Source organism: Orcinus orca, chromosome 11, assembly GCF_937001465.1.
Source record: "Orcinus orca chromosome 11, mOrcOrc1.1, whole genome shotgun sequence".
Taxonomy (NCBI): Eukaryota; Metazoa; Chordata; class Mammalia; order Artiodactyla; family Delphinidae; genus Orcinus; species Orcinus orca.
The window spans coordinates 76,955,548-76,980,129 of NC_064569.1; the positions used below are offsets into that span (position 1 = coordinate 76,955,548).

A 24,582-nucleotide genomic window follows, 5' to 3' on the forward strand; every position below is an offset into this window, starting at 1 on the left:
CTCACGACAACACTATGAGGTAGGTAATTTTACTACCAACCTCATTTTACAGACGGGAGACTGAAGAATGGTGTGGTTAAGGAACGCACTCAGGGTGTGACATTCATAAGCAGTGGAGCCAGAATTGGAACCTGAGCAGCCTGGCTCCAGAGCCCCTGTCCTGACCACCGAGCCCTCCACACACAAGCGCAGCTGGAGTTAGATCCCTTCCGAAGCCCTAGCTCTGCGCCTGGTGTGGAAGGAGACACTCGCTTCCTGGCTGCCCTTCCACAGTCCTAAGTGTAGAGGGCAAAGCCGCCAGGAGATGCTCCTTTCTCCATGGAAATTCAGCTGCCCCCAGTGACCAGAGCTGTCTCTGCTAAGTGATAAGGAAGCCTGCATCACCAGCTGGAAGCGATTTAGCAGAGCAGCTCACAAGTGCTAACCAGAGTCAGACAGCCTTCCCTTACACCCTGCCTTCCCCCTTCAGTCACTCAGGGACTCGGAACAAGGGATTTCTTAACCTCTCTGTGCTTAGGCTTCTTTTTCTGTCATGGAAGAAAACTAAGACTACCTGCCAAGTGAGATAATACAAGTAGAAACTTAGAACAGTGCCTGGCACGGTCAGTGCTTCCGAAATGCTATTATAATAAGTCGGCTGCTTGTGGAAAACATTTCCCCTGTGGTCCTGACATTGTGAAGGCCATCCTTCCCACCTCCCGGCTTTATCGAGATGCACTTGACATATAACATTGTGTAAGTGTAATGTGTAACAACCTGTTGATTTGACACCCTTACATATTGCAGAATGATTACCGCCACAGACTTAGATGACACCTCCATCCCATCATATAATTACCATTTCTTTTCTGTGGTAAGAACACTTAAGATCTACTCTTTCAGCAACTTTCAAGTATATAATACAGTATTAGTAGCTACAATCACCATGCTGTATGTTAGATCCCCAAAACAAGCTAATCGTGTAGCTGGAAGTTTGTACCCATTTACCAATATCTCCCCATTTCCCCAAGCACCCCCGGCCCCTGGTAACCACCACTCTACTCCCTGTTGCTCTGAGTTTGGCTTTTTTTGGATTCCACATAAAAGGGCAGGAAGGCCTCCCTTGACCTGTTGGCTGCTGTCTACCTTGACCTGTTGGCCACTGTCTCTTTCTGCCTCTGACAAAGGTCTTTTTCTGTCCTGCTGTCAGTCTAGGGCGGCTTCTCCACTGCTTTAGCCCTGCCAGTGGTTTTCCCAATCACTTCCTCCGCCTGCACTTTTTCCTTTTTCTAGTAATCATCACGTTCTCCTTCACTTCAAAAATCCAGCATTAAAAAATCATTGGCTCCTTTCCTTTTCCCATCTCACACCGCTGTACTGTGTCCCTCAGGAACAGGAGTCTAGGCCCAACTGCAGGCTGGGATAGGGAACAGGAAAATGAATTCTTTTGTGGCAACATTTTCCTTGATGCTGTTTTCAGAAGGGGAAGGCTGCACTTTCTGCTCCCTGCAGCTTTGTGTCAGGGCTATGATTTCAGGCCTTTTTATTATTATTATTATTTTTTTTTTTGCGGTACGCAGGCCTCTCACTGTTGTGGCCTCTCCCGTTGTTGAGCACAGGCTCCGGACGTGCAGGCTCAGTGGCTGTGGCTCACGGGCCCAGCCGCTCCGTGGCATGTGGGATCTTCCTGGACCGGGGCACGAACCCGTGTCCCCTGCATCGGCAGGCGGACTCTCAACCATTGCTCCACCAGGGAAGCCCGATTTCAAGCCTTTTTAAGACTGCAAATAGTTCTGACCCATCTGGCAAATCTCAGAGTCAGCTTTCCTAGAGTACACCACTGCTTCGAACTGGAGTCATTGAAATTCAACTTCCCCCCTGACCTGGAGGAGAACAGACACCCCAGTGTTGTTTAAGTGTTCAAACCAAGATCCTGATGCTGCTGCTGAGAAGGAGGTGAGCAGGAGGGGACGCGAGAGGAGATTCAGTTTTCCTGGATCATTTGCATATTGTGTAATGTACTAGAAGAATTAATTTGGAAGAACCCTTTGAACCTGAAAGAATGTCCCCAAAGTAAGTCTGGGTTTTTAAAGAAAATCTGTACTCCTCTTCCTCCCCATTTAAAATTTCACTTCTCTCTATGAGGCAGATACAATCCCTTAGCCATCCCTGTACCTTCTCCTTTCTTCCATGTCATCAAACTCGATTTACAGAGTCTTGATAGAGTCTGAAAAGGTCACATATTTGCTTTCTCACCTCTCCGGCAGCCCAGCATGGGCATGTGACCTAATTCAGGCAATGAAATATGGTGAAATCGAATAAAGGGGTTCTAAGAAAGATTTCTTTCCTAATAAAAAAGGGGCACATGAAGAGAAAGGCCCCCGCCCCTTGTTTGTTGGCACATGTCTGCCTGCATGTGACATCTGGTCTTCATCCTTTCTCTTAAATGCAGGACCCTTCCCCTGGGGTCAGGCCTGGCTCTGTGCCCACCCTTAGAAATCTCAATCACACATGGTTCCACCTATCACCTCCCTGCACTGTTTCAACAAATATTTATTGAGCACCTACCTTGTGCCATATTCTAGAAGCTAGAACAAGACAGGTAAGGTCTCGATTCTCATGAAATTTAATCCAGTGGGCTCCTCCTAGCACCATGTCTTCAATTGTCTCCACTGGACACTGCTGTTTGATGGTCCCACCATCCCTGACACAGCAATCTGAAGTCAAATTCACTCTCTTTCTTTCCAAAACTGACTTCCCCAGCACCCTCCATTTCTTTTGAGTCATTGAGTCTACTCCTGTTGAGTGCCAGGGGCTGGAGCTACAAAGATATAGCCTCTGATGCACGCAAATAATCACAGTACAGTGTAAGATGTGCCACAATAGAGGTATGTCCAAGATAGGTGGGAGGAGGAAGTGTCTGAACTCTTCTGAGGCAGCCAAAGAAGGAGAAAATGCAGACAGGAAGAAGAGACTGAGCCGAAAACTGAACCTTGGAAAATACTAATAGTTAGAGGGCAGAACAGTGTCAAATGCAGCAGATAATAAGGCACGAAAAGATCTTCGGCTTGGTAAACAAGGAGTGAGTGATCTTGGTGAGAACAGTTTCCATGGAGCGGTGGGTTAGTCTGTGGTAGGTGGAAGAATGAACGGAAAGCAGTGAGAAGGACTAGTTTTATATTCTCAGCCTCTAGCCTCCCTTCCGATAACAGTCTTGATTTCCCTTTGGGACCACCCCTCTCCCTCTGTCAGTGGTTGGGTGGAGTTGGCCCCACCCCCAGGGCCAGAACCTAGCCAATCAGATCACCACATATCCATTGCCATGGAGATATGCTCAGAGATGGGCTCATGATTAAACCTGGACCAAGAGAAATCAGCTGGTGAAAGTCTCAGGAAAGAAGTGCTCTGTCCTACACCAGTTGGAAGCCCAGGCTCTTATCCCGTCAGAGCTGGACTACTGCACCAGTCTTTTCACTGGTCCCCTTGACTCCTAATTCTTCACACTGACCAAAGCTTCCAAGCTGTTCTTCTCAGCATTGCTTTCACATTATTCAAAAACTCTTGAGCAGCCACTATTAAATTCCTTGCATCTAATGCTTCATATTCATACTCTACAACCTGTATCAAATTTACCTTTCCTTGTACCTTCCTGTCATCAAGGTTTTAATTATCTTTCCTCTTCCTGGGCTGCCCACCCCTTTCCTTTCTATTATTCAAACCTTCTCATCTCTCAGTGTCCCAGCTCAAATGCCATCTTCCCTGACTCGCATTTGGCATCAGTATGAATTGATGGTAATTTTTGGAAAACATGATTTATTGTGTAGTTACCTCTCATTTTACATATTAGTTTTTTCTCTTCCAAATTACCTCGGAGGGAAGTTAAAGACAAAGACTGTGTCAAATTATTGGTATACTGTGTAGCATTTATGACAGGACTCTGCACAGGCAGCACTCAAAAATTTTCATAGAATGATGGATAGACATTTCCCAGTTCGGCAGTGGAAATGGAGCTGAATGTAGAAATGCAATTTAAATGATGAGAAGAGACGCGGTCAGCAGGCACGAGGGGAAAAAGCTTAATGGATGCAAATAGTCTGGTCAGGAAGACAAAGCTTGGAATGTGAAAAATGGAAAGTTCTTGTATAAAACCAAACTTGACAAGGCAAGGAGACAAACCCAAACAAACACAGGATGGGGACCACGGGGACAAGCTCTGAAAACTCTGGACAATCTGTGATCCAAAGGGAAACCCTAGGAAAAGCTAAGTGACCTAGTTGAAGGAATCAATGCTGTGACCTCAGCAGCAAGGTCTCAGGTGACTCAGCGGGTAGAAGATAAAGGATCCTTGGAAGTAGCGCTCATTGGATTTAGGACACTTACTTTCTTACTCTCTTCAACTCTCTCCCTTTGGGAGAATAAAGGAAAGCTCTCAGAACTGACCTCCCAATTTATGTGGAAGAGTGATGAGGAACCAGTCTTGATAAGGACCCAGGAGACCTCCCCATTGTCATTCTTATGGTGATTTCCAATCTTCCTTACTTGATGAATCCCTCCTCCTGAACTGTTCTGTTCATTAACCGTCTCTTTCAGGATTGTGCTCCTAATGGACTGGCCCTTCACTCTCAATCTCATTTGCTGGGTCATCTTCATCTTCCTGGCCTCTGAGCATCAGAGTGCCCCCGGCCTTCCTCCTTAGACCTCTTCTTGTCTAGATTTGTGTTTAGGTCATGGGGGAATCTCATCCAGATCTAGGGCTTTAAGTCCAGGGCTTTTATGAACATAGGACACCTAATTTTGTATCTCAAGCCCTAACTTCTCTCCTCCCCCTTGAACTCTAGATTTGTATATCCATAGTCTATATCTCTACTTGGAAGTCTAATAATCATTCCAAACTTGATATGTTCAGAATTAAACTTTAACACATACACACACACACACACAAACACACACACACACACACAGTGCCGAATCCCACTCCACCTGCATCCTTGGCCATTTCTGTGAATTACTGCCTCACTCTACAAGTTGTCAGACACAACTCCTTTGATCATCCTTGCCTGTACTCTTTCTCATACCCGAAACCCAATCCCTCAGCAAATTTGGTTAGCTCTGCCTTTGGAATACATCTCGATCCTGAAATCTCTCATCATTTCCAGCACTGCCACCTGAGTCCAGTCCACCGTCATTTCTCATCTGGACTTACAATGGCCTTGGGATTGGTCTTTGCATTTCTGCCTGCGTTGCCTACAGTCTCTTTCCACAAAGCACCCAGAGTTATCCTTTCGCAGTGTAAGTAAAGTCATCTCACTCCTCAGCTCAAAACCTTCCAATGGAATTCTGACCCTTACTACAACACAGGTGAACCTTAAGGACTTTATGCTGAGTGAAATAAGCTATAGACATGAAAGGATAAGTATTATCCGATTTCACTTATATGAGGCACCTGTAATAGTCAAACTCACAGAGACAGAAAGTAGAACAGTGTTCACCAGGGGCTGCAGGGGAGGGAAATGGGAAGTTATTATTCAATGGATACAAAGTTTCGATTTGTGATGATGAAAATGTTCTGGAGATGAACAGTGATAACGGTTGCACAAAGACATGAACGTACTTAAGGCCACTGAACTGTACACTTAAAATGGTTAAAATGGTAAATTTTATCCCCTCCAAAATTTTTAACCCTCCAATAGCTTCCCATCTTACTCAAGGTCAAATCCAACGTCCTTACCAAGGCCTGTAAGGCCCTACACCCTGGAGCTCCTGTCACCTCTCTAACCTCCTCTGCTACCACTCTCTACTCCATCACTCTGCTCCAGCCACACTGACCTCCTTGCTATTCCTCAAATAAGCTATAGACATGGCCACTCAAACATGCCAAGCCCTGTCCTGCCTCAGGGCCTTTGCATATGCTGTTCTTTCTTTCTAGAATATTTCGCCCCCCCCAGAAGTCCATGTGGTTATCTCCTTTATTTCATCTAGTTCTCTACTCAAATGACTCCTTTAGAGCAGCAATCCCTAAACTATCATCCCAAACCACTTCCATTGTTCACAATCCCTTTACCCAGCTTTATTCTTTACAGCACTTATCAAAACTAACATGTTTCTTTATTTGTTCAGTTATTGTCTGACTCTCTCCATTAGAATATAAGCTGAGAACAAGGATGTTGTCTGTTCCACTGACAGATCCTAGTTTCCTAGAACAGTGTCTAAAATACAGTAGGCACTCAAAAAATATTTGTTGAATGAATAATTAAGTGAACTTTACCCATTCTCAGCAAGTGCCAAAAGACAGTAAACAAAGAGGCTATTTAGGTGACTGACTAATATCTGGATAAGTAAAAAGGATTCTCTTTGAGGAGGTACGCCAAACCCAGTTGCTTTGTGTTTTTTGTTTTATTTTTCTAAGTGTGAAAAACATGTTCATTATCAAAAATTTGGATAACAGCAAAAAGTAAAGAAGAAAATAAAAGCTGCGTGCTTCCACAATTACCACTATTGATATTAGGGAGTTTCATCCAAATTTTTAAATTTATATGCGTTTTTCTTAGCCTGGCTGCTCTGAAAAGCGGAACCAAGGATTGCAGTGCTGACGCTTTATTTAGGAGAGGCCAGCACACGGCTGAAGGGTGAAGAGAAGAGACAGCATGAGGCAAGGAAAGATGCAGCGTAATGTAGTGCGAAGCTTTATCGTGCCGGCCATCTCTTCGTGACAAGCTACAATGAGACATAGCAAGTCACGTTGCAGATGTGTTCACTTAGCGTGAGGGACTTTGGGAGGCTTTCAAAGACAAACCACACTGATACAATCCAAGGAATGGAGGAATATTGGGAAAGTATCACGGAATTCCTTCTGATGCCATCCTGTCTCCTAATTTCTATTCATCGAAGCTCACCCACATGGAACTAACTTTCCTCAGCTTCCAAGTTACATCACGTAGCCCCTTGGTGGCTTCCTATGAAACCAGATCCTATGTCTCATGGTGACATTTCAATGGAGTCTGGAGGTAAAGAGGTGACTTGGTGTGGGGCACCAATCAACAAAGAGAAAGAAGAAGGCAGTCAGGGGATTTTGAGAAGTTGCACAAGATCTGTATCAAATAGGGTATTTTAAACAAAACTGGAATCATACTATTCACAGTTTGTTTTCATTGACACACAATTCACATGCCATCAAATTCACCCTTTTACAGTATACAATTCAGTGGCATTGAGGACAGTCACAAAGCTTTGCAACCACCACCACCACTGTCTAATTCCAGAACATTTTCATCAATCTGAAGAAATCTCACACCCATTAGCCATCACTCCCCAAACCCCCTCCCCTCAAATCCCCCCAAACCACTAACTTACATTCTGTCGGTATGGATTAGGCCCCTCTGGATATTTTCTGTAAGTGGAATCATACACCACATGGCTCTTTGTGTCTGGCTCCTTCCACTCAGCGTGTTTCCAGGTGCATGCGTGTTGGAGCTTGCATCAGTAATGCGTTCCTGTTTATGGATGGGTAGTATTCTATGGTAAGGATAGACCACACTTCACTGATCTACTCATCAGTCAATAGAAATTTGGGGTATTACCACTTTTTTGCTTATTATGAATAATGCTTCTATGAACATTCAAGTACAAGTTTTTTGTTTGGTTTTTTTTTTTTGCGGTACGCGGGTCTCTCACTGTTGTGGCCTCTCCCATTGCGGAGCACAGGCTCCAGACGCGCAGGCTCAGCGGCCATGGCTCATGGGCCCAGCCGCTCCGCGGCATGTGGGATCTTCCCGGACCGGGGCACAAACCCGTGTCCCCTGCATCGGCAGGCGGACTCTCAACCACTGCGCCACCAGGGAAGCCCAAGTACAAGTTTTTCTGTGAACATATATTTTCAATTCTCTCGAGTATATACCTAAGAGTGTCACATTACCTTAGGGGTTTTTTTTTCATATATATATTTTTTTGAAAACTGAACGTTTTAAGTAATATAATGAAATAACTCTGGAAATACCAGGTTTTGTTGGTGTTCTCGCTCCTGACTGTTGTTGTCTGGGGACTTTCTGAGCTGATCTATAAAGTCTGTTCTTTGTCGTATGTGGCCACTGAAGTATCTGCTTGGTGTAGTGGCCGATTTCTTTAAATGCCTAGAGCCAAGAAGTTCCCCAGCCTTTGTTGAACGGCTCTATGTGCACGCTGGGGCATGCTTTCAACACTCAGTTGAAAGGCAGTTCCCAACTCCACCTTGGCCTTCACTCACTGCTGACACAGAGCCTCAAGGTGAGCCAGAGGGGAGAGCGCAGGCCCCCCTCATGCCTACCTGAGCTCGCACACAGCCCTGGTCGGATGCACAGCCGTAGCATGCACACGGCCTTCTTAGATTACCAGTAATATCTTGGAGCTTTTCAAAGGCCCCTGTAGGCATCGCATTCCCTAGACTTTTGTTCAGGCTTTTGGTTATGGTTTGCCCAAAGTTATCCAACACCTGAGGCAGCCAGTGGTTTTGCCTCTGACTGCTCTTGAAAACACCCCTGGGGAAAGGCTCTTCACGCTGGGCAACCTCTGGATGAAGTCAAATAAAGACAGCCTTGTACGTGGGATCTTCCAGCGAACCAACCACCAGACAGGTCAAATAATGACACTCTCTGGGGATGGGGCTTTGAAGGAGCTCCAGCTCTGTTCTGCTTCCTCTGGTGGCTGCCAGGCTACTGGTTTTCAACATGATTGTGTGATGTTCGTTTTCAAGGCTACTGCAGAACTGGGAAGAAGAGGATGGAATACAACTAATTAAAATGCCACAAAGCTCACTGCTTTTACTGAAATCCAGTCACTTTTCTTGAATCAACATTCTCTCGTTGATTCTGACAATTTTCCCAGTTTTCTCATTGCTTTAATGGGACTGAGGATTTTTTAGAAGTCTTTACTCTGCTATTTTCTCAGACATCACTCACAGGTTTTTTTGTTTTTGTTTTTAAATGGTGCATAATTATGGACTATATTCCCCACACTGTACATTTCATTCCCTTGAATCATTTATTTTGCAACTGGAAGTCTGTACCTCTTAAACCTCCCTCACCTATTTCTCCCCTCCCCACAACTCCCTCTCCTCCGGAAACCCACCTGTTTGTTTTCTGTATCTATGATTCTGTTTTGTTTATTTGTTTTATTTTTTAGATTCCACATATAAGTGAAATCATACAGTGTTTGTCTTTTTCTGTCTGACGTTTTTCACTTAGCATAGTATCCTCTAGGTCCACCCATGCTGTCACAAATGGCAAGATTTCATTATTTTTTATGGCTGAATAATATTTCATTGTGTGTGTATATATACATATATATATACACACACACATACATACATACCACATCTTCTTTATCCATTCATCTATTGATGGGCACTTAGGTTGCTTTCATATCTTGGCTATTATAAATAATACTGCAGTGAACAGAGGGGTGCATATATCTTTTCTAATTAGTGTTTTTGTTTTCTTTGGATAAACACCCAGAAGTGGAAATGCTGGATCATATGGTAGTTCTATTTGTAATTTCTTGAGGAATCTACGTACTGTTTTCCATAGTGGCTGCACCAATTTACAATCCCATCAACAGTGCTCAAGAGTTCCCTTTTCTTTACATCCTCACCAACACCTGTTATTTGTGGTCTTTTTTTTTTTTTTTTTTGTGGTATGCGGGCCTCTCACTGTTGTGGCCTCTCCCGTTGCGGAGCACGGGCTCCGGACGCGCAGGCTCAGCAGCCATGGCTCACGGGCCCAGCCGCTCCGTGGCATGTGGGATCTTCCCAGACTGGGGCACGAACCCGTGTCCCCTGCATCGGCAGGCGGACTCTCAGCCACTGCGCCACCAGGGAAGCCCTGTGGTCTTTTTGATAACTGCCACTCTGAAAGGTGTGAGGTGATATCTCATTGTGGTTTTGATTCGCATTTCCCTGATGATTAGTGATGTTAAGCATCTTTTTATGTACCTGTTGGTCATCTGTATGTCTTCTTTGGAAAAATGTCTACTCGTATCCTCTGCCCATTTTTTACTTGGGTTGTTTGGGTTTTCTGATGTTGAGTTGTATGAGTTCTTTGTAAGATTTTGGGTATAAAGTCCTTATTGGATATATCATTTGCAAATATCTTCTCTCATTCAGTAGGCAGTCTTTTCATTTTGTTGACAGTTTCCTTTGCTGGGCAAAAACTTTTTTGTTTGATGTAGTCTCATTTGTTTATTGTTGCTTTTGTTTCCCTTGCCTGAGGTGACATATCCAAAAAATACAGCTAAGACCAATGTTAAAAAGCATACTGCCTATGTTTTCTTCTAGAAATTTTGTGGTTTCAGGTCTTACACTTAACCCTCTAATCTATTTTGAATTTATTTTTGTAAATAGTGTGAGGAAGTAGTCTAGTTCGATTCTTTTGCATGTAGCTGTCCAGTTTTCCCAACACCCTTTAGTGAAGAGGCTGTCTTTTCCCCATTGTATATCCTTGCCTCCTTTGTCATAGATTAATTGCCCATATACAAGTGGGTTCATTTCTGGGCCCTCTATTCTGTTCCATTTATCTAATGTGTCTGCTTTTGTGCCAGTACCATACAGTTTTGATTACTGTAGCTTTGTAGTATAGTTTGAAACCAGGGAGCATGCTACCTCCAGCTTTGTTTGTTCTTCTTTCTCAATATTATTTTGGCTATTTGGGATCTTTAGTGTTTCCATACAAATTTTAGAATTATTTGTTCTAGTTTTGTGAAAAATGCCATTGGTATTTTGATAGGGATTGCATTGAATTTGTATGGATAGATTGCCTTGGGTAGTATGGACATTTTAACAAAATATTAATTCTTCCAATCCATGAGCACAGTATATCTCTCCATTTGTGTCATCTTCAATTTCTTTCATCAGTGTGTTATAGTTTTCTGAGTGTAGATCTTTCATCTCCTTAGTTAGGTTTTATTTCTAGGTATTTTATTCTTTTGATGCAATTATAAATGGGATTGTTTTCTTAATTTCTCTTTCTGATAGTTCGTTCTTAGTGTATAGAGATGCAACAGATTTCTGTATATTGATTTTGTATCCTACAACTTTACCAAATTCATTGATGAGTTCTAGGAGTTATTTGGTGGCATCTTTAGGATTTTCTATATATAGTATTAATATTACGTCACCTGCAAACAGTGACAGTTTTACTTCTTCCATTCCAATTTGAATTCCTTTTATTTCTCTTCCTTGTCTAATTGCTGTGGCTAGGACTTCCAATACTATGTTGAAGAAGACTGGTGAGAGTAGGCATCCTTGTCTTGTTCCTAATCTTAGAGGAAATGCTTTCAGTTTATCACTGTTGAGTATGATGTTATCTGTGAGCGTGTCATATATGGCCACTATTATGTTGAGGTACATTCTCTCTATACCCACTTAGTTGAGAGTTTTTACCATAAATGGATGTTGAATTTTGTCAGACACTTTTTCTGCATCTATTGAGATACATCTATTGATATGAGATGGTCATATGATTTTTATTCTTTAATTTGTTAATGTGGTTGATTTGCAGATATTGAACTATCCTTGCACCCCTGAGATAAATCCCACTTGACCATGGTGTATGAGCATTTTAATGTATTGTTGAATTCAGTTTGCTAATATTCAGTTTGCTAATGGATTTCACATCTAGGTTCATCAGAGATATTAGCCTTAATTTTCTTCTTTGTGATATCTTTGTCCGGTTTTGGTATGACAGTGGTACTGGCCTCATAGAATGAGACCTCTGCAGTTTTTTGTGTTTTTTAATTTTAAATTTTATTTTTGTTTATTTATTTTTGGTTGCATTGGGTCTTTGTTGCTGTGTGCAGGCTTTCTCTAGTTGTGGTGAGCGGGGTCTACTCTTCGATTTGGTGCGTGGGCTTCTCATTGCGGTGGCTTCTCTTGTTGAGGAGCACAGGCTAGCTGCGTGGGCTTCAGCAGTTGTGGCACATGGGCAGTAGTTGTGGCTCACGGGCTCTAGAGCGCAGGGTCAGTAGTTGTGGCACACGGCCTTAGTTGCTCCATGGCACATGGGTTCTTCCTGGACCAGGGATCAAACCCGTGTCCCCTGCATTGTGCCACCAGGGAAGTCCCCGCAGTTTTTGAAAAATTTGAGAAGGATAGGTGTTTACTCTTCTCTAAATGTTTCGTTGAAATCCCCTGTGAATTTTATATATTAATTTTTTCTATTCATAAGCATTTTCCGTATCCTTATTAAATATTCTCCAAAAAAAATGTTAACAGATGCATAATGTCATCCTATTGATATTTTATATAATCATTTTTTATACTGAACTTTTAGATTATTTTCTGTTATTCCTCTTTATAGCTAAATGCCTTGATAAACATCCTTTGACTATATCTTGGATTACTTTCTGAATCTAAGTTGATGAAAATGGGACTACTGGGTTAAAGTATATGAACATTTTTTTAAAGTAAGTTAGGAAGTAATAGAATGTCAGCTGCAAGTAACAGAAAAGCTAACTAACAACTGGGATATTTATTGCTTATATAACTAAGATGTCTGAAAGAAGGCAGGAAAACTCAATGATGTCATCAAGAAATCAGACTCTTTTATTTTTTTCTCTAACATCCTCAGAAGATTGACTTTTCATCCTTGTGCTTGTTGCTCATGATTGCAAGATGGTTCTAAGCATCACACTGTCACACAACCAAAATTCAGGAAAGCAGGAATATATGAAGTCAGGAAAGTGAGAGAATCTCCTCATATACAGCTATCCTTTAGTCAGAAAAGAAAGTCTTTCCCACAAACCCTCTATGAGAATTTTCTCACTGGCTTATTCCCAGTACTGTATCGAATGGCCATCATTAACTGCTGGGAGGCTAGGAAAACAATATCTTTCCCTTTCCAGATTCAATAATGAAATAAGAGGTTTGATATAGCTTCTGTGTAGTCAACTGTATGACACAGCAGAAGTCACAATAGTGCTGTGTAACAGATCACCCCAGAATTTAGAGGTAAAAAACAATAAACATTTTTTCTTGACCACATCTTGGATCAATTAAATGGCTAAGCTAGATTGGATTTGGCTAGACTTGCCTATGGTTGGGCTAAGGTCTGCTCTATGTTTGGTCATTTTTGTTTTCACTTTTCATTGTAAAATAAAAATAAAGAAAACAATACAAAATAAATATATATCTTAGTGAATTATTATAAAACAAACACCCTTGTAACCACCACCCAGGTTAAGAAATAGAACTTTGCCAGACACCCAGAACTCTCCCTATATGCCCCATCACAAATATACCCCTCTCCTTCCCCACAAATAACCACAATTCTGACTCTTACAGTAATCACTTCCTTGCATTGGTTTATGGCTTAATCATTCATGTACATAACCATAGACCCTATGGTTTAGTATTTTTTTAATTGACATATCATTTAAGTCCTTTTTAATATACCATTTCCTTCTCTATATTTTTCTTTTCTTATAATTTATCTGTTTAAGAACCTGGGCCTATTTATCTATAGAATGTCCCACAGCCTGGATTTTGCTGATTGCATATTCATAGTACAACTCAGCACATTCCTTTGTCCTTCATATTTCCTGCAAATAGGCAGCTGAATCTAGAGGCTTGAATAGAATCAGGTTTAACCTGCTTTTACTTTATGGCAAGTCTATAGGTGATACCTGTTTTTCACTGCTTTTTTTTTATGTTACCAGCCTTTAATGCTCAATGCCTACACCGATTAATTCATTTGAGTTGCAAAATGATAATAAGTCTATCGTTTCACCTTACTTATTAAATAAATTACTTTTTAAGAGAAAACACATCCTCTCATCTCCTAATGGCTACCCAGTGGTACAGCTTATATGGGAAAGGCGGGATAATGCTTGTTTCTTTTCTTTTATTTATCTAGTTTTCAAAAGAATGAATTAACTCCCTATTATCCTCCAAAGGAGGCCAATTCGTTTATTATTATGAATTCATGAATTTGAATATATTCAATGTGTTTTGATCCATGGCAATTCTTATCCTTATTGCAGCTTAAATTTTCTTATTTTTGACCCCTGGGAACTTCTTCCAGTTGACTTCTATGTCACTTTGACATAACCCAAATTGTCTTTGACAGATTTCTTGCTGTCTGATATGACAAAATATTCCAGGATAATTTTTGCCACAGATTTGGAATCAGTCATTTCTTCAAGAAGTGCTGGTTTTCTTTTAGTGGAAAATGGCATTTCATAACCACAATCTCTTATGCTATTGGATGGGTTGGTCAATATTTCTCGTCTTTTATAGTGAACAGAACTAGGAAATATATTTTTTAAGATGAAACATTTCATGAGTTCACAGTGATACTTCCAATCCAAATTCAGGACTACGGGGCTATTCTTTAATCTCTTTTATATTACTCCTGAATCTCCTTTATCTATAACAAGAATTCTGGTATGGTTCTCAAGGACATAAGGAATGACAGAATATCCCATGATTGCTCATTTACTTTATCCTACATTATACACAGAACGGTTTCAGATTAGTAATACTCAGAATAAGCACCACCAACTATGTTACTAGAAACAATTTTTTTAAATTTTGTATACCCTACCCCCATCCCACTTCATTTTTCTTTTAATTGTACTACATCCATATTGTCAAAACATACAATCATCACATACTATATTCTCTCTTTTACTCTTATTTGGTCTTCAACTACAAGTAACTATATATGTAATGCTCACCATAATTCCTTATATCAAAGTCTCTCTAGTCATTTTGGTTACCTAAAGCTTGTTCTCTAATAGATTCCTGAGGAAAAACTCATAGGAAGAATATTCCCTAAGTTCCTTCATGTTGATAACAGCTTCTCTGTGTTCTTGAAAGTCACATTTTCTTTACTTGGATGTCACAATATATAATACTATTCCATTTTCTTCTGACATAAAGTGCTACAATCAAAAAGTCTAATAACAATCTTCCTTCCCTTATAAGCCACATGTTCTTTCAACCTAGATGCCTAAAGAAGTTTTTTTCCTTTTTCTTTAAAATCCAGAAATTTCACTAAAATTTCTCTTGGTATTGGTCATTCAGTTCAATATTCTCATATGCGTAGTGTGCTCTTTTAATATGTACTTTTGAGTTTATTTCAGAAAAATTTTTCTTGAATTATATTTAGTATTTGTTCAATTCTCTTGCTTTTCTTCTTCAGGAACTTCTGTTCACCATACGCTGGATCTTCTTTGTTTATATTTATTGAATAGTTGTATTGTTTCTCAAATCTTTATCTCTTTCTTAATTTATTTTTAAAAATTTCCCCATTTTCACCTTCTATTTCTCTTAAGGCATTATCTGTGTATTTATTCACTGGATTTGTTGTAGTTTAGCCTTCATTTATTTTACTTCTATGTTTTTCCTAATTTCTGTCACTTCATTTCTGAGTTTTTCTATTTCTCATTAATTTAGTCTTTCATATTTTGTATCATTTCTTAATGTCTTTTAGCTCATTTTGAAATAGTACATTAAATTTTTCTTATTTTTCTTTCTTATTTTTTTAAAGCAAATATTTCTGGCCTGCTTTCATTATCTGTAGGGATATTATTCTGCTCCTTATTCTAATTTTTCTTAGAATAACTTTGTATAAGATTTGACCTCTTACAAGGAGGTTTTTACCAAGGATAACTTTTTTAACTTCACAAAGTTACTCATTCTGTTGTGTTTCATGTAGTACAAAAATATAACAGCTTGCTTTGTAAGAGTTCCTGGATATGTTCCCCTCATCCACTTTTATCTGGACTTTCTTTTCCTTCATCACTATAGTGCCTGTTCTGTTCAGTTTTGTTTTTTTTTTTAACATGTTTATTGGGGTATAATTGCTTTACAATGGTGTCTGCTCAGTTTTAATCCCACTCCCAGCAGTATCCTCAGGGAAGGGCCCTGTCCTCAAAAGGAGCCCTCGCTGGTGAGTTTTGAGAGTTCACAGGGGCTAGACCGCTCCACACCTTTCAGGACTTACTCCAGGCCTGTGTACTCACCTGCTAATTGTAGTCGGCACAGAGTTTCAGCTGTTGTCCTAAAACTAGCTTGCAGAGCTTTCCAGTGAATACCTGTTAGATATTTTAGGGGTTTCTTGTTCTCAGGTTTGTTAGATGTCCCACTGCTTTTCTTGTGACCATCAATGATTTCTCCTCACCTGCTTGTATTTCAGAGTCCACAGGGATCCCTTCTCACCTGGTGTTGTTGGAAAAGATCTGTGGGTTTTGGGTTTTGCTACTCAAGTGCTCTCTGTTTTTATGTGGAGATTACGCAAGTTCCAAACACTATTCTGCCACTGCCATTTCCATCTTCCCAAATCCACGTGTTCACTCTGGGTCTCAGACTGAAGGGGCAGGAGCACACAGGGGAAGTTCTTCTTGTGGTAAAACGAGAAATGCAAGAGAACAAACTTGAAACCAGAGGATGCTGAAGGCTCTGCTTGCAGGACACATTTGTTAACACTCCATCGGCCAAAAACAGGCCACAAGCCAAGCACAATGTCAATATGCAAGAAAGTACACTTTGCTTCTAGGAAAAGGAACTACAGAATCACGCAAAGAGCATGATGAGGAATTGGGAACAATAATGCAGTGTTCCACACCAACCAACTGCATCTGCCCCAAAGGCTTTCTCTAAATCTTGCTAAATTACATTCAAAAAATGGTTTGTTAATTATACTTCCATACATAGATATGAGAGTGCCCATCCCACTACTACACTCATCATGATTGAATATTTTAATACATTGTTGTTAATTTAATAAGTAAAAAATACATATGTGGTTTAATATTCAGATTGCACTTTTCATTTCTGTGAAGTCTAATCTTTTCCCATTAGTTTATTAAGCCATTTCTTTTTCTTCCTTAAGGACTTATCTCCTCATGTCCTATAGCCATTTCTCTGTGGCAGATGTTGCTTTTCTTGTTGATTTATAAGACCTCATTTCATAATAAAGATTTTAATCTTTATCTTTCATATTTCTTGCACAGACTTGTTCCAATTTGTCATTTTCATTTTGCATCATTTATCTAATTCTGCCTAACAAATCGCCTTAAAACTTTGTGTTCTAAACCAGAAAACATTTACTATTGCTTACAAATCTATGGGTCAGCAAGATGTAGCTGATGACCTGGACCAGGTGTAGCTGATCTCGGCTGGGCTCATTCATGCATCTGCTGTCAGCTGGTGGCATAGCTGGGGAACAGATGGTCTAGGATGGTCTCACTCACATACTGGCTGTTGGCTCACTGTCAGCTGGCGCAATGGGGATTAATGGGCCATGTTACCACCATACTTTTTTACCGTATTTATATTCTTTAAATATAAAAAGTGTATACATTTTTAAATTTTATATATTCAAAGTTATCATGTTTTCTTATGTGATTTCTTTATTGTTGTTATGTTTGTAAAGTTATTCCCCAATCTCAAGGTCTGGTAAATATTTACTTACATTTTCTTCTGCATTTTAATTCTTTTATTTATTACCTCTAAGTCTTTAATCCATTGGAAATTGATGGGTATGAAGTGAGAATTTAAATGTTTTTGTTTTTCCACATGTAGTTAACCAATTATTCAAGCACTATTTATGGAATATTCTTTCCTCTTCCCATGAATTGATGACATCATCTTTTACCACAGAGTGGATTGTGATATAGTCCTTGGTTCCATTTTTGGGCTTTTGCCTTTGTTCCACTGATATATCTGTCTATGGGTTCTTGTACTGCCCAAATCTATATAGTCAATGGGTGGAAGGAACTCAGAGTTGGGGGGAGACTATCATAATTATTTCTGCAAATTAAGTTCATACTGTGTTAGCCATTCTGAAGCCCAGGGTTCAAGATGAGCTCTGAAAGTTCAGGGGGGAGATGGAGGGGATTAATCCAGACCTCTCAGAGGGCAGAAGTCTTTGAGCAGAGGGAGGGCGCTTAAGAAGACAAATATCCTAACCTAGCATTTGTTGTGAAAGCAGAAGAAAGACATATAATTACAATCTTGATAAGAAGAGAAACCCTTGGCGTTTTCCGCCATTATCTGAGGTACCCAAGATGCTCCTGCAAGACCCAGGTCCTGGAGAGCCTTGTTACCAACGCATGCGCAGGATGTAACTGTGCAGTTTGGAACAGCGGGCTCCAGTCTTTCACCTGTGGCAGAATATGTATTATTTATTGATTTTCCTTTGAGCAACAGGTTTAGTGGAGATTGTCAATTCTCTGGGGGAATAAACACGAAAAGGATTCTCCCCCCTCAAAAAAGATCTATCAGTTATGCTCTGTGGAACCGCCTTTTCCCACTGGGTAGCAGGCTCCATTAGCTATGTATATACCAGTCTGATTCTATAATTTTTCATCATTTTAGTTATCAAGATGGTTCCTCTTCAGTTATTAAGCTTCAGCTCTGTTCAATTTAAAATTTCAATCTTTATTTGATCCAAAGCTTTCCTCTTAGCCTCTAACGCAGACTAGGTCACAGGCTTTAGAAGGTTTGGGAGTGGGGAAGTGGAGGGGAGACAGGGTCTTCTCTTCCCCACTCCCCTCCCTCCCTATGCTAACGCTTCTGGCTTTGGAGGAAGAGGAAGAAAAGCCAAAGCTCAGTATGCCTCTTCGTGATTGCCAGTGGCAGGACTGCTGTTCCCTGTGGCTGGCCAAGTCGCCCTGGGGCGTGCTCTGGCACGGTGCCAGTAGGCTTATGGTGGTCCTTTAAGGAACATGTGACTTCTTCCAGCCAACCCCCAGGTGACAGCCTTGGACAGCATTTGTCCAATGCACAGGTCTGTCTGCCCAACATATGGCCATCCTCCTGCACGTCTACGGCCCCCAAACTCTAGGGCCCGTGAGCAGGAGAGGGATCCATCCATATTCTTAAACCCAGAGCTTGACAGGATAATCCTACTCAGGTCACACCAGCCTGTTACATTTCCGTACTACAGAAACTTCCTTCTTCTGAACCCAGTGCCAGGTTCCTGCAGATCTCAAGGCTGATGATAGCCCTGGACTCTACATTAATCTGGGCTCTTGATGCCCCAAGTCTCTAACATACAGGTTATACTATATTTATTTTGACTGCTTGAGTTATTCAGTACTTGCCTCACTATAAGATCTTAAGTTTCAACAGAGAGGTGGACTCACTTTCCTAAGACTATGGACCAAATCAGCACCATGCTCAGATTAGAATGTAAAGTGTCAGAACATATGACCCAGGATTTTTCCATCAGTAGAGGACTGCTCGGGCTTCCAGAATGACAGGAGCTAAGAACCTGGGCTTTGGTGTCAGATCTCAGTCTGAGTCTTGGAAGAACCACTTCCTAGCTAGCTAACCTTGGACAATTTACTTAACCCCTCTTAGTTTCAGTTTCCTCAATTGGAAAATAAAGATAATAATAATAGTATCTATCTTATAGGGTTATATTGCTTAAGTGAGATCATGCAAGAAAACCTCAGTGCCTGGTACCTAATGAGTTCTCATTTATGGTAGTTATTGTTTTGTTTGTTTTTGGTTGTTTTTTTTTTTTAATTGAGGTCTAATTGACATATAACAATATATTAGTTTCAGGTGCATTACATAATGATACAATGTTTGTACATTTTTCAAAATGATCACCGGAATAAGGCTAGTTAATATTCATCACCACACATAGTCCCAAAAGTTTCTTTCCCCTGGTGATGAGAACTTTGAAGATCTACTCTCTTAGCAACTTTCAAACATGCAATACAGCGTTATTAACTATAGTCATACGGTAGTTACTAGTGTTCTAAACAAGAGAATCTCCTCAGGCCACTGTAGATTCAAACATGCCTAAATGTCACTGCCTTAACAGATGGCTGAGTCGCGTGTTATTGGGGTTAACTCCCAAGCAAGGGATCAGCGTGTAGCTGTTGTCCTTCCACCTCTGCAGTGCTTGTTCCATTCTGGTGGTGAGACAGCATGGGAGCGGGTGTGAGGAGGAGTGTCTATGGGTCAGTACGTGATCACATTAATCTGCATATATATGTGCCGATGTATATTTAATGTATATATATCTATTTCTCAATGTTTTTCAGCAGCAGAAGCTATGTACTAGAAAACCATTAAAATATGACTTGGCATTTCTCAATACTGAGACCTACTGCCGTACGACAAATTGCCATGTAGCGGTCAAGAGAAGAACAAAGATTATGAGACAACTGACCCTTTAAAAAAGTCATTCGTGGGATGTTCATTATTCACATTGCATCCGCTCTCAATCCACACCCTGGGTTTCTTATTTTATACTTATTTCCAGATTAACAGCCCAATTAGAAACCTATTGACTAAGAAGCTATTAAAGGCAATGACCCTCCTTCCTGCTATCAGCTCGCCCCTCTAAAATCGTCCTTAAAAGCACAGGAAAGCGGCACGGGCGCTCCCATTCCTGGACAAACTCTGCCCCCTAGTGTTCATTCGCACACGTGCGCACCAGCAACGCAGCGTCTCCTTTGTTATTTTTTCCTCCTGGGGCTGGAACAGAAGAGGCCTGTCACCACCACACCCCTGCCTCCCATCAGCCTGCTCTGTGTAGATAATCCACCAAAAGGCTTAGATGTCATTTCTGTCTCGCGTGTTTGAAATTAATGTAGCCCATCAATCTCACTCTGTGGTAGAAAGTGTTTCTCCGCAGATTGCTAAGGATACGTCTCCGTGCGGGCGGGATTGCAGAGGGGGTGTCTGAGGTCTCCTAGACCTCCCGGGGGAGCCGGGTTAAGGCGTGCCCAGGAAGTGGAGCCTCGGCCAGGCCACGTGACCCGTCTCGGATCTTGGTTCCCTCGAGTGCAAGAGGAGCAGAGCAAGCGCCACCACGTAGAAGGAGAACCGCGGATGCCTGGGCGGTCGTGAAAAGGATATTTACTGGGAGTGGGGACAAGGGCACGTGGCTAAAGCTGTGGGACCTTGAATTAGAAATTCACCTTTCTCAGCCTTGAGCTTTTCATCTTACTAAATGGAAACAAGGACTTCGTCCTGCCAATGGCATCATCTTCTTGCGAAGAGAGAGAGAGGGGCAGCAGGGGCTCCCCTATGTGTGCTCTAGGAGCCCCCGGTGAATAGTCACGGGGTTCTTCATGGCGCAGATTCCTGCGCTCCACCCCAGGAGACAGAATCAGAACCTTGGGGTGCAGAATACCGAACCCCCAAAGATGTCTATGTCCCAATCCCCAGGACATGTGACTATGTGACCTTACATGGCAAAAGGGACTTTTCAGGTGTGACTAGATTTAGGATCTTGAGATGGGAGATTAACCTGGACTATTCAGAGGGGCCCCATGTAATCACAAGGGTCCTTAGAAGGGAAAGAAGGAGGCAGGGGAGGCAGAGAAGATGTGATGACAGAAGCAGGGATCCAAGCGATGCAGCCATGAGCAAAGGAAAGCCGGCAGCCTTGAGAAGCCAGAAGAGACAAGAAACGGATTCTCCCCAAGAGCCTCCAGAAGGAACTCAGCTCTGCTAACACCCTGCTTTTACGTCTGTAAGACCCACTTTAGGACTTCTTACCTCCAGAGCTTTAGATAATAAACTTGTGCTGTCTTAAGCCACTACGTTTGTGGTAATTAGTTACATCAGCCTTAGGACACTAATAGGGGGTTGGGGGGGCAGTCAGTATCATAAATCTGCATTTTTCACAGACCCCTTGGTGAGATCTTTGGGGAACACTAAATTTAGAAACCAGAAGTGTGGTGGGAAGAGGCTGGGGACCAGGAGGTCTGGATTCAGTCTAGCTCTGGTGTCATTAGCTGTGTGACTTTGGCAAGGTTGCTGAGCCTTGGTTTCCCCATCTGTAAAAGGGGGCAGTTTGGGGGGATGCTGTCTAAGTATTCTTCTGGCAGGAGCATTCTCAGAGTCTGAAAGAAAATAAAGAGAAGCTGTTTGAAAAGAGTCACGTCTGCTCAGTGTGGGTATTAGTCCTTGAATCTCCTGGAAGAGATCCCGTTAATTCTTTGAACAGGTACTTTTTATACAGCACTTCCTGTGTGTCAGGTCTTGGTCTAAGCTTTCCACTTACAGGAACAGCTATCTGTGGGGTTATCTTGACACAGCAATTATTAATGTGCAATTAATAATTAAACGCTTTGGGGGGATGATTTCTAATCAGGATCTGATCAATAAGCCAGTAAAGGGGGGGAGCGGTAGGCACCAACTTCAGCTAATTAAGGGGGCGACTGTGTGTGTCTGCTCTGAAAAGAAAAATGTCACCAAACATTACAAGCAGCCTGAGGGGTCTGGATAGAAGGGGGAAGGGGCTGCTGTTGCTAGGCAACGAGCTCCTCATCACTAATCATGTGCAGAAAGCCTGGGGTCCTGTTCTCAGCACAGCCAGTGGGCCTCCCGCCTTCTCCCACCCCCCCTGCTTCTGACAGTTGTCCTCTGAGCTCTTGTTCCAGACACCTGGACCCTGAAACAGGCCCAGGGCCCCCTCAGTATTCCAGGGTCAATTCTGCTGCTAAAAAAGCAAAATGACATAGAAAAGACTCTTTTTTTTTTTTTTTTTTTTTGCGGTATGCAGGCCTCTCACTGCTGTGGCCTCTCCCATTGCGGAGCACAGGCTCCGGATGCGCAGGCTCAGCGGCCATGGCTCACGGGCCCAGCCACTCCGCGGCATGTGGGATCTTCCCGGACCGGGGCACGAACCCGTGTCCCCTGCATCGGCAGGCGGACTCCCAACCACTGCGCCACCAGGGAAGCCCCAGAAAAGACTCTTTATGTCCATCTCAGATGAGCTAAGCCCTGGCACCAATATTCCAGAATACCCTTTCCTCCACTACAGCCTTTGAATGAGCCATCACCCCAGAGGCTGGTTTAGATTTGAGAAAATCCCTTTCTGACCCCTGCATTCAAGGGAGGCTCTCGCTGTTTGCCATGTGGATGCTGAGCAAACATGTGGGTCCCTGGGCTGGCTTTCAATGTGCTCTGTAAACACTTCTCTCTGGATACAGCCAACTGTCCAATTATGCAAGATGCAACCCTCTTCCCCTGGGGATTTGTTGTCTTAAAAAGCGAGGACCCGGTGTGATCAGAGAGTTTACATAGCACGTGTCATACAGAGAAGATGCACCCACTGGGGCAGCTGCAGTCCCACGGGGCCAGCCATCATTCAGAAGAGAAGCACAGAAGGCTGCTTCATCTGCAACTCCTTCCGGAACGCACAGGCTCAGGAATAGCCAAAAATGGAAGAGGTGTTTGCATCTGTTTCCTTCCAAGATACACAGGCTCTCTAGGAGAACGGAGGGCTGCTTTTGTGCTATGGGAGCAAATGCTACATTTGGGATGTGGCACTGGAGTTATCAGAGGGATCCCTTGGTCCTGGAAGGTTATTTCAGAGAAATGTCATTACAGGCATCAGCTAAAAAGACAGACGTCATTGCACAATGTAGAATGGACTAACCCGTTTACCTTGCACAGTTCTAAAGCTGGAGCTGTCCTGTGCTAAAGTCAGAAAGGGGACTGGTCTTTCCCAGGAACCCTGAGGAGTTGACACCACCACCAGTGCCCAGGCAGGCTGCACAGCTCCTGGAGAAGGGCTGTGCAATGCGGGGACACAGCTCAGCCACCTGTCACAGTCCCTCCCTCTCTCGGCTTGAGCCACACTGGCCTCCCTGCTGCCTGCTCAGAACTACCTCCTTCAGGCCTTTACACGCGGCCCCTGGATGCTCAGCCTGATACCTGGATGACAGGAGACCTTCTCTGACCACCATCCTGTCTAAGATAATAGATCTCCCACCTGTATGTACTCTCCAATGCCATTTTTAATTTTCTACAAAGTGCCTTCCTCTCTCTCTCTTCCTCTTTCTCTCTTTCTCTCTCTTTCCATCTGTCTGTCTCTCCCTTTCTCCCCCTCCATCTGTCTGTCCATCTTTATATTTTATTTGTTCATTGCCTGTTTCCTTCACTAGGGTGTAAGTTCTGTGAGGGCAGGGCACTTGTCTGTCTTACTAACTGCTGGGTCCCTGGCACCTGCCACCGTGCCTCCCATAAGGCCAGCCCTCAATTAACATTTGCTGAGTTGACCCCAATTACTGTGCCTCCACTCTTTTTCGGGAAGGCACAAGGCTCTTTACTTCCATCCTCATCCCTCAGGTACCCACAGCTTTCCTCTGGAGGCAACTAATATATGAGTTTCCGATGTAACTTTATTGACATGTTATGCTTGTTCTAACAATACACACAGGGATACCTTCCTCCCACCCATCCTTTTTAAAACAGTAATAGTAGATAGAGTACTTTATATTTCTTCTACATCTTGCTGTTTTCACTTTATATATCTTGATGATCATTTCATGTCAGCTGACAAAACAAACTTCTTTATCTTTTTCTACAGCTGAGTAATATTCCGAGATACGGGTATACAGTAATTTATTTCTTTGGTCCCTTCTAGATGGACATGTGGGTTGTCTCCCATCTTTTGTTATTGCAAAGAGTGCTGCACATAATCTTGTCTATATGTCATATCATGGGTATGTGACCACATCTACTGGATACATTCTTAGAAGTCAGATTCCTGAGTCAAAGGGTATATACGTGCTTGTAATTTGGGGAGATATTGCCAAACTGCTCTCCACAGAAATCGCATCTACACTCCTACCAACAACTTATGAGAAAGCTTGTTT

The 24,582-nt window shown here is 42.3% G+C and overlaps 1 protein-coding gene across 2 annotated transcripts in view; it reads right to left on the reverse strand.

Annotated features, from left to right (window-relative positions):
* Window positions 1-24,582, reverse strand: part of TMCC3 (transmembrane and coiled-coil domain family 3) — a 153,627-nt gene that overhangs the window by 23,289 nt on the left and 105,756 nt on the right. Inside the window, exon 5 of one of the 2 annotated variants that reach the window (XM_049695037.1) lies at window positions 9,513-21,819. The exons of the other annotated variant lie outside the window; for it this stretch is intronic. Within the exon in view, the coding sequence (XP_049550994.1) occupies window positions 21,688-21,819 (132 nt within the window). The 3' untranslated portion in view covers window positions 9,513-21,687. Of the gene's footprint in view, window positions 1-9,512; window positions 21,820-24,582 lie in introns of those variants that run through there. 2 annotated transcript variants of the gene reach the window in all.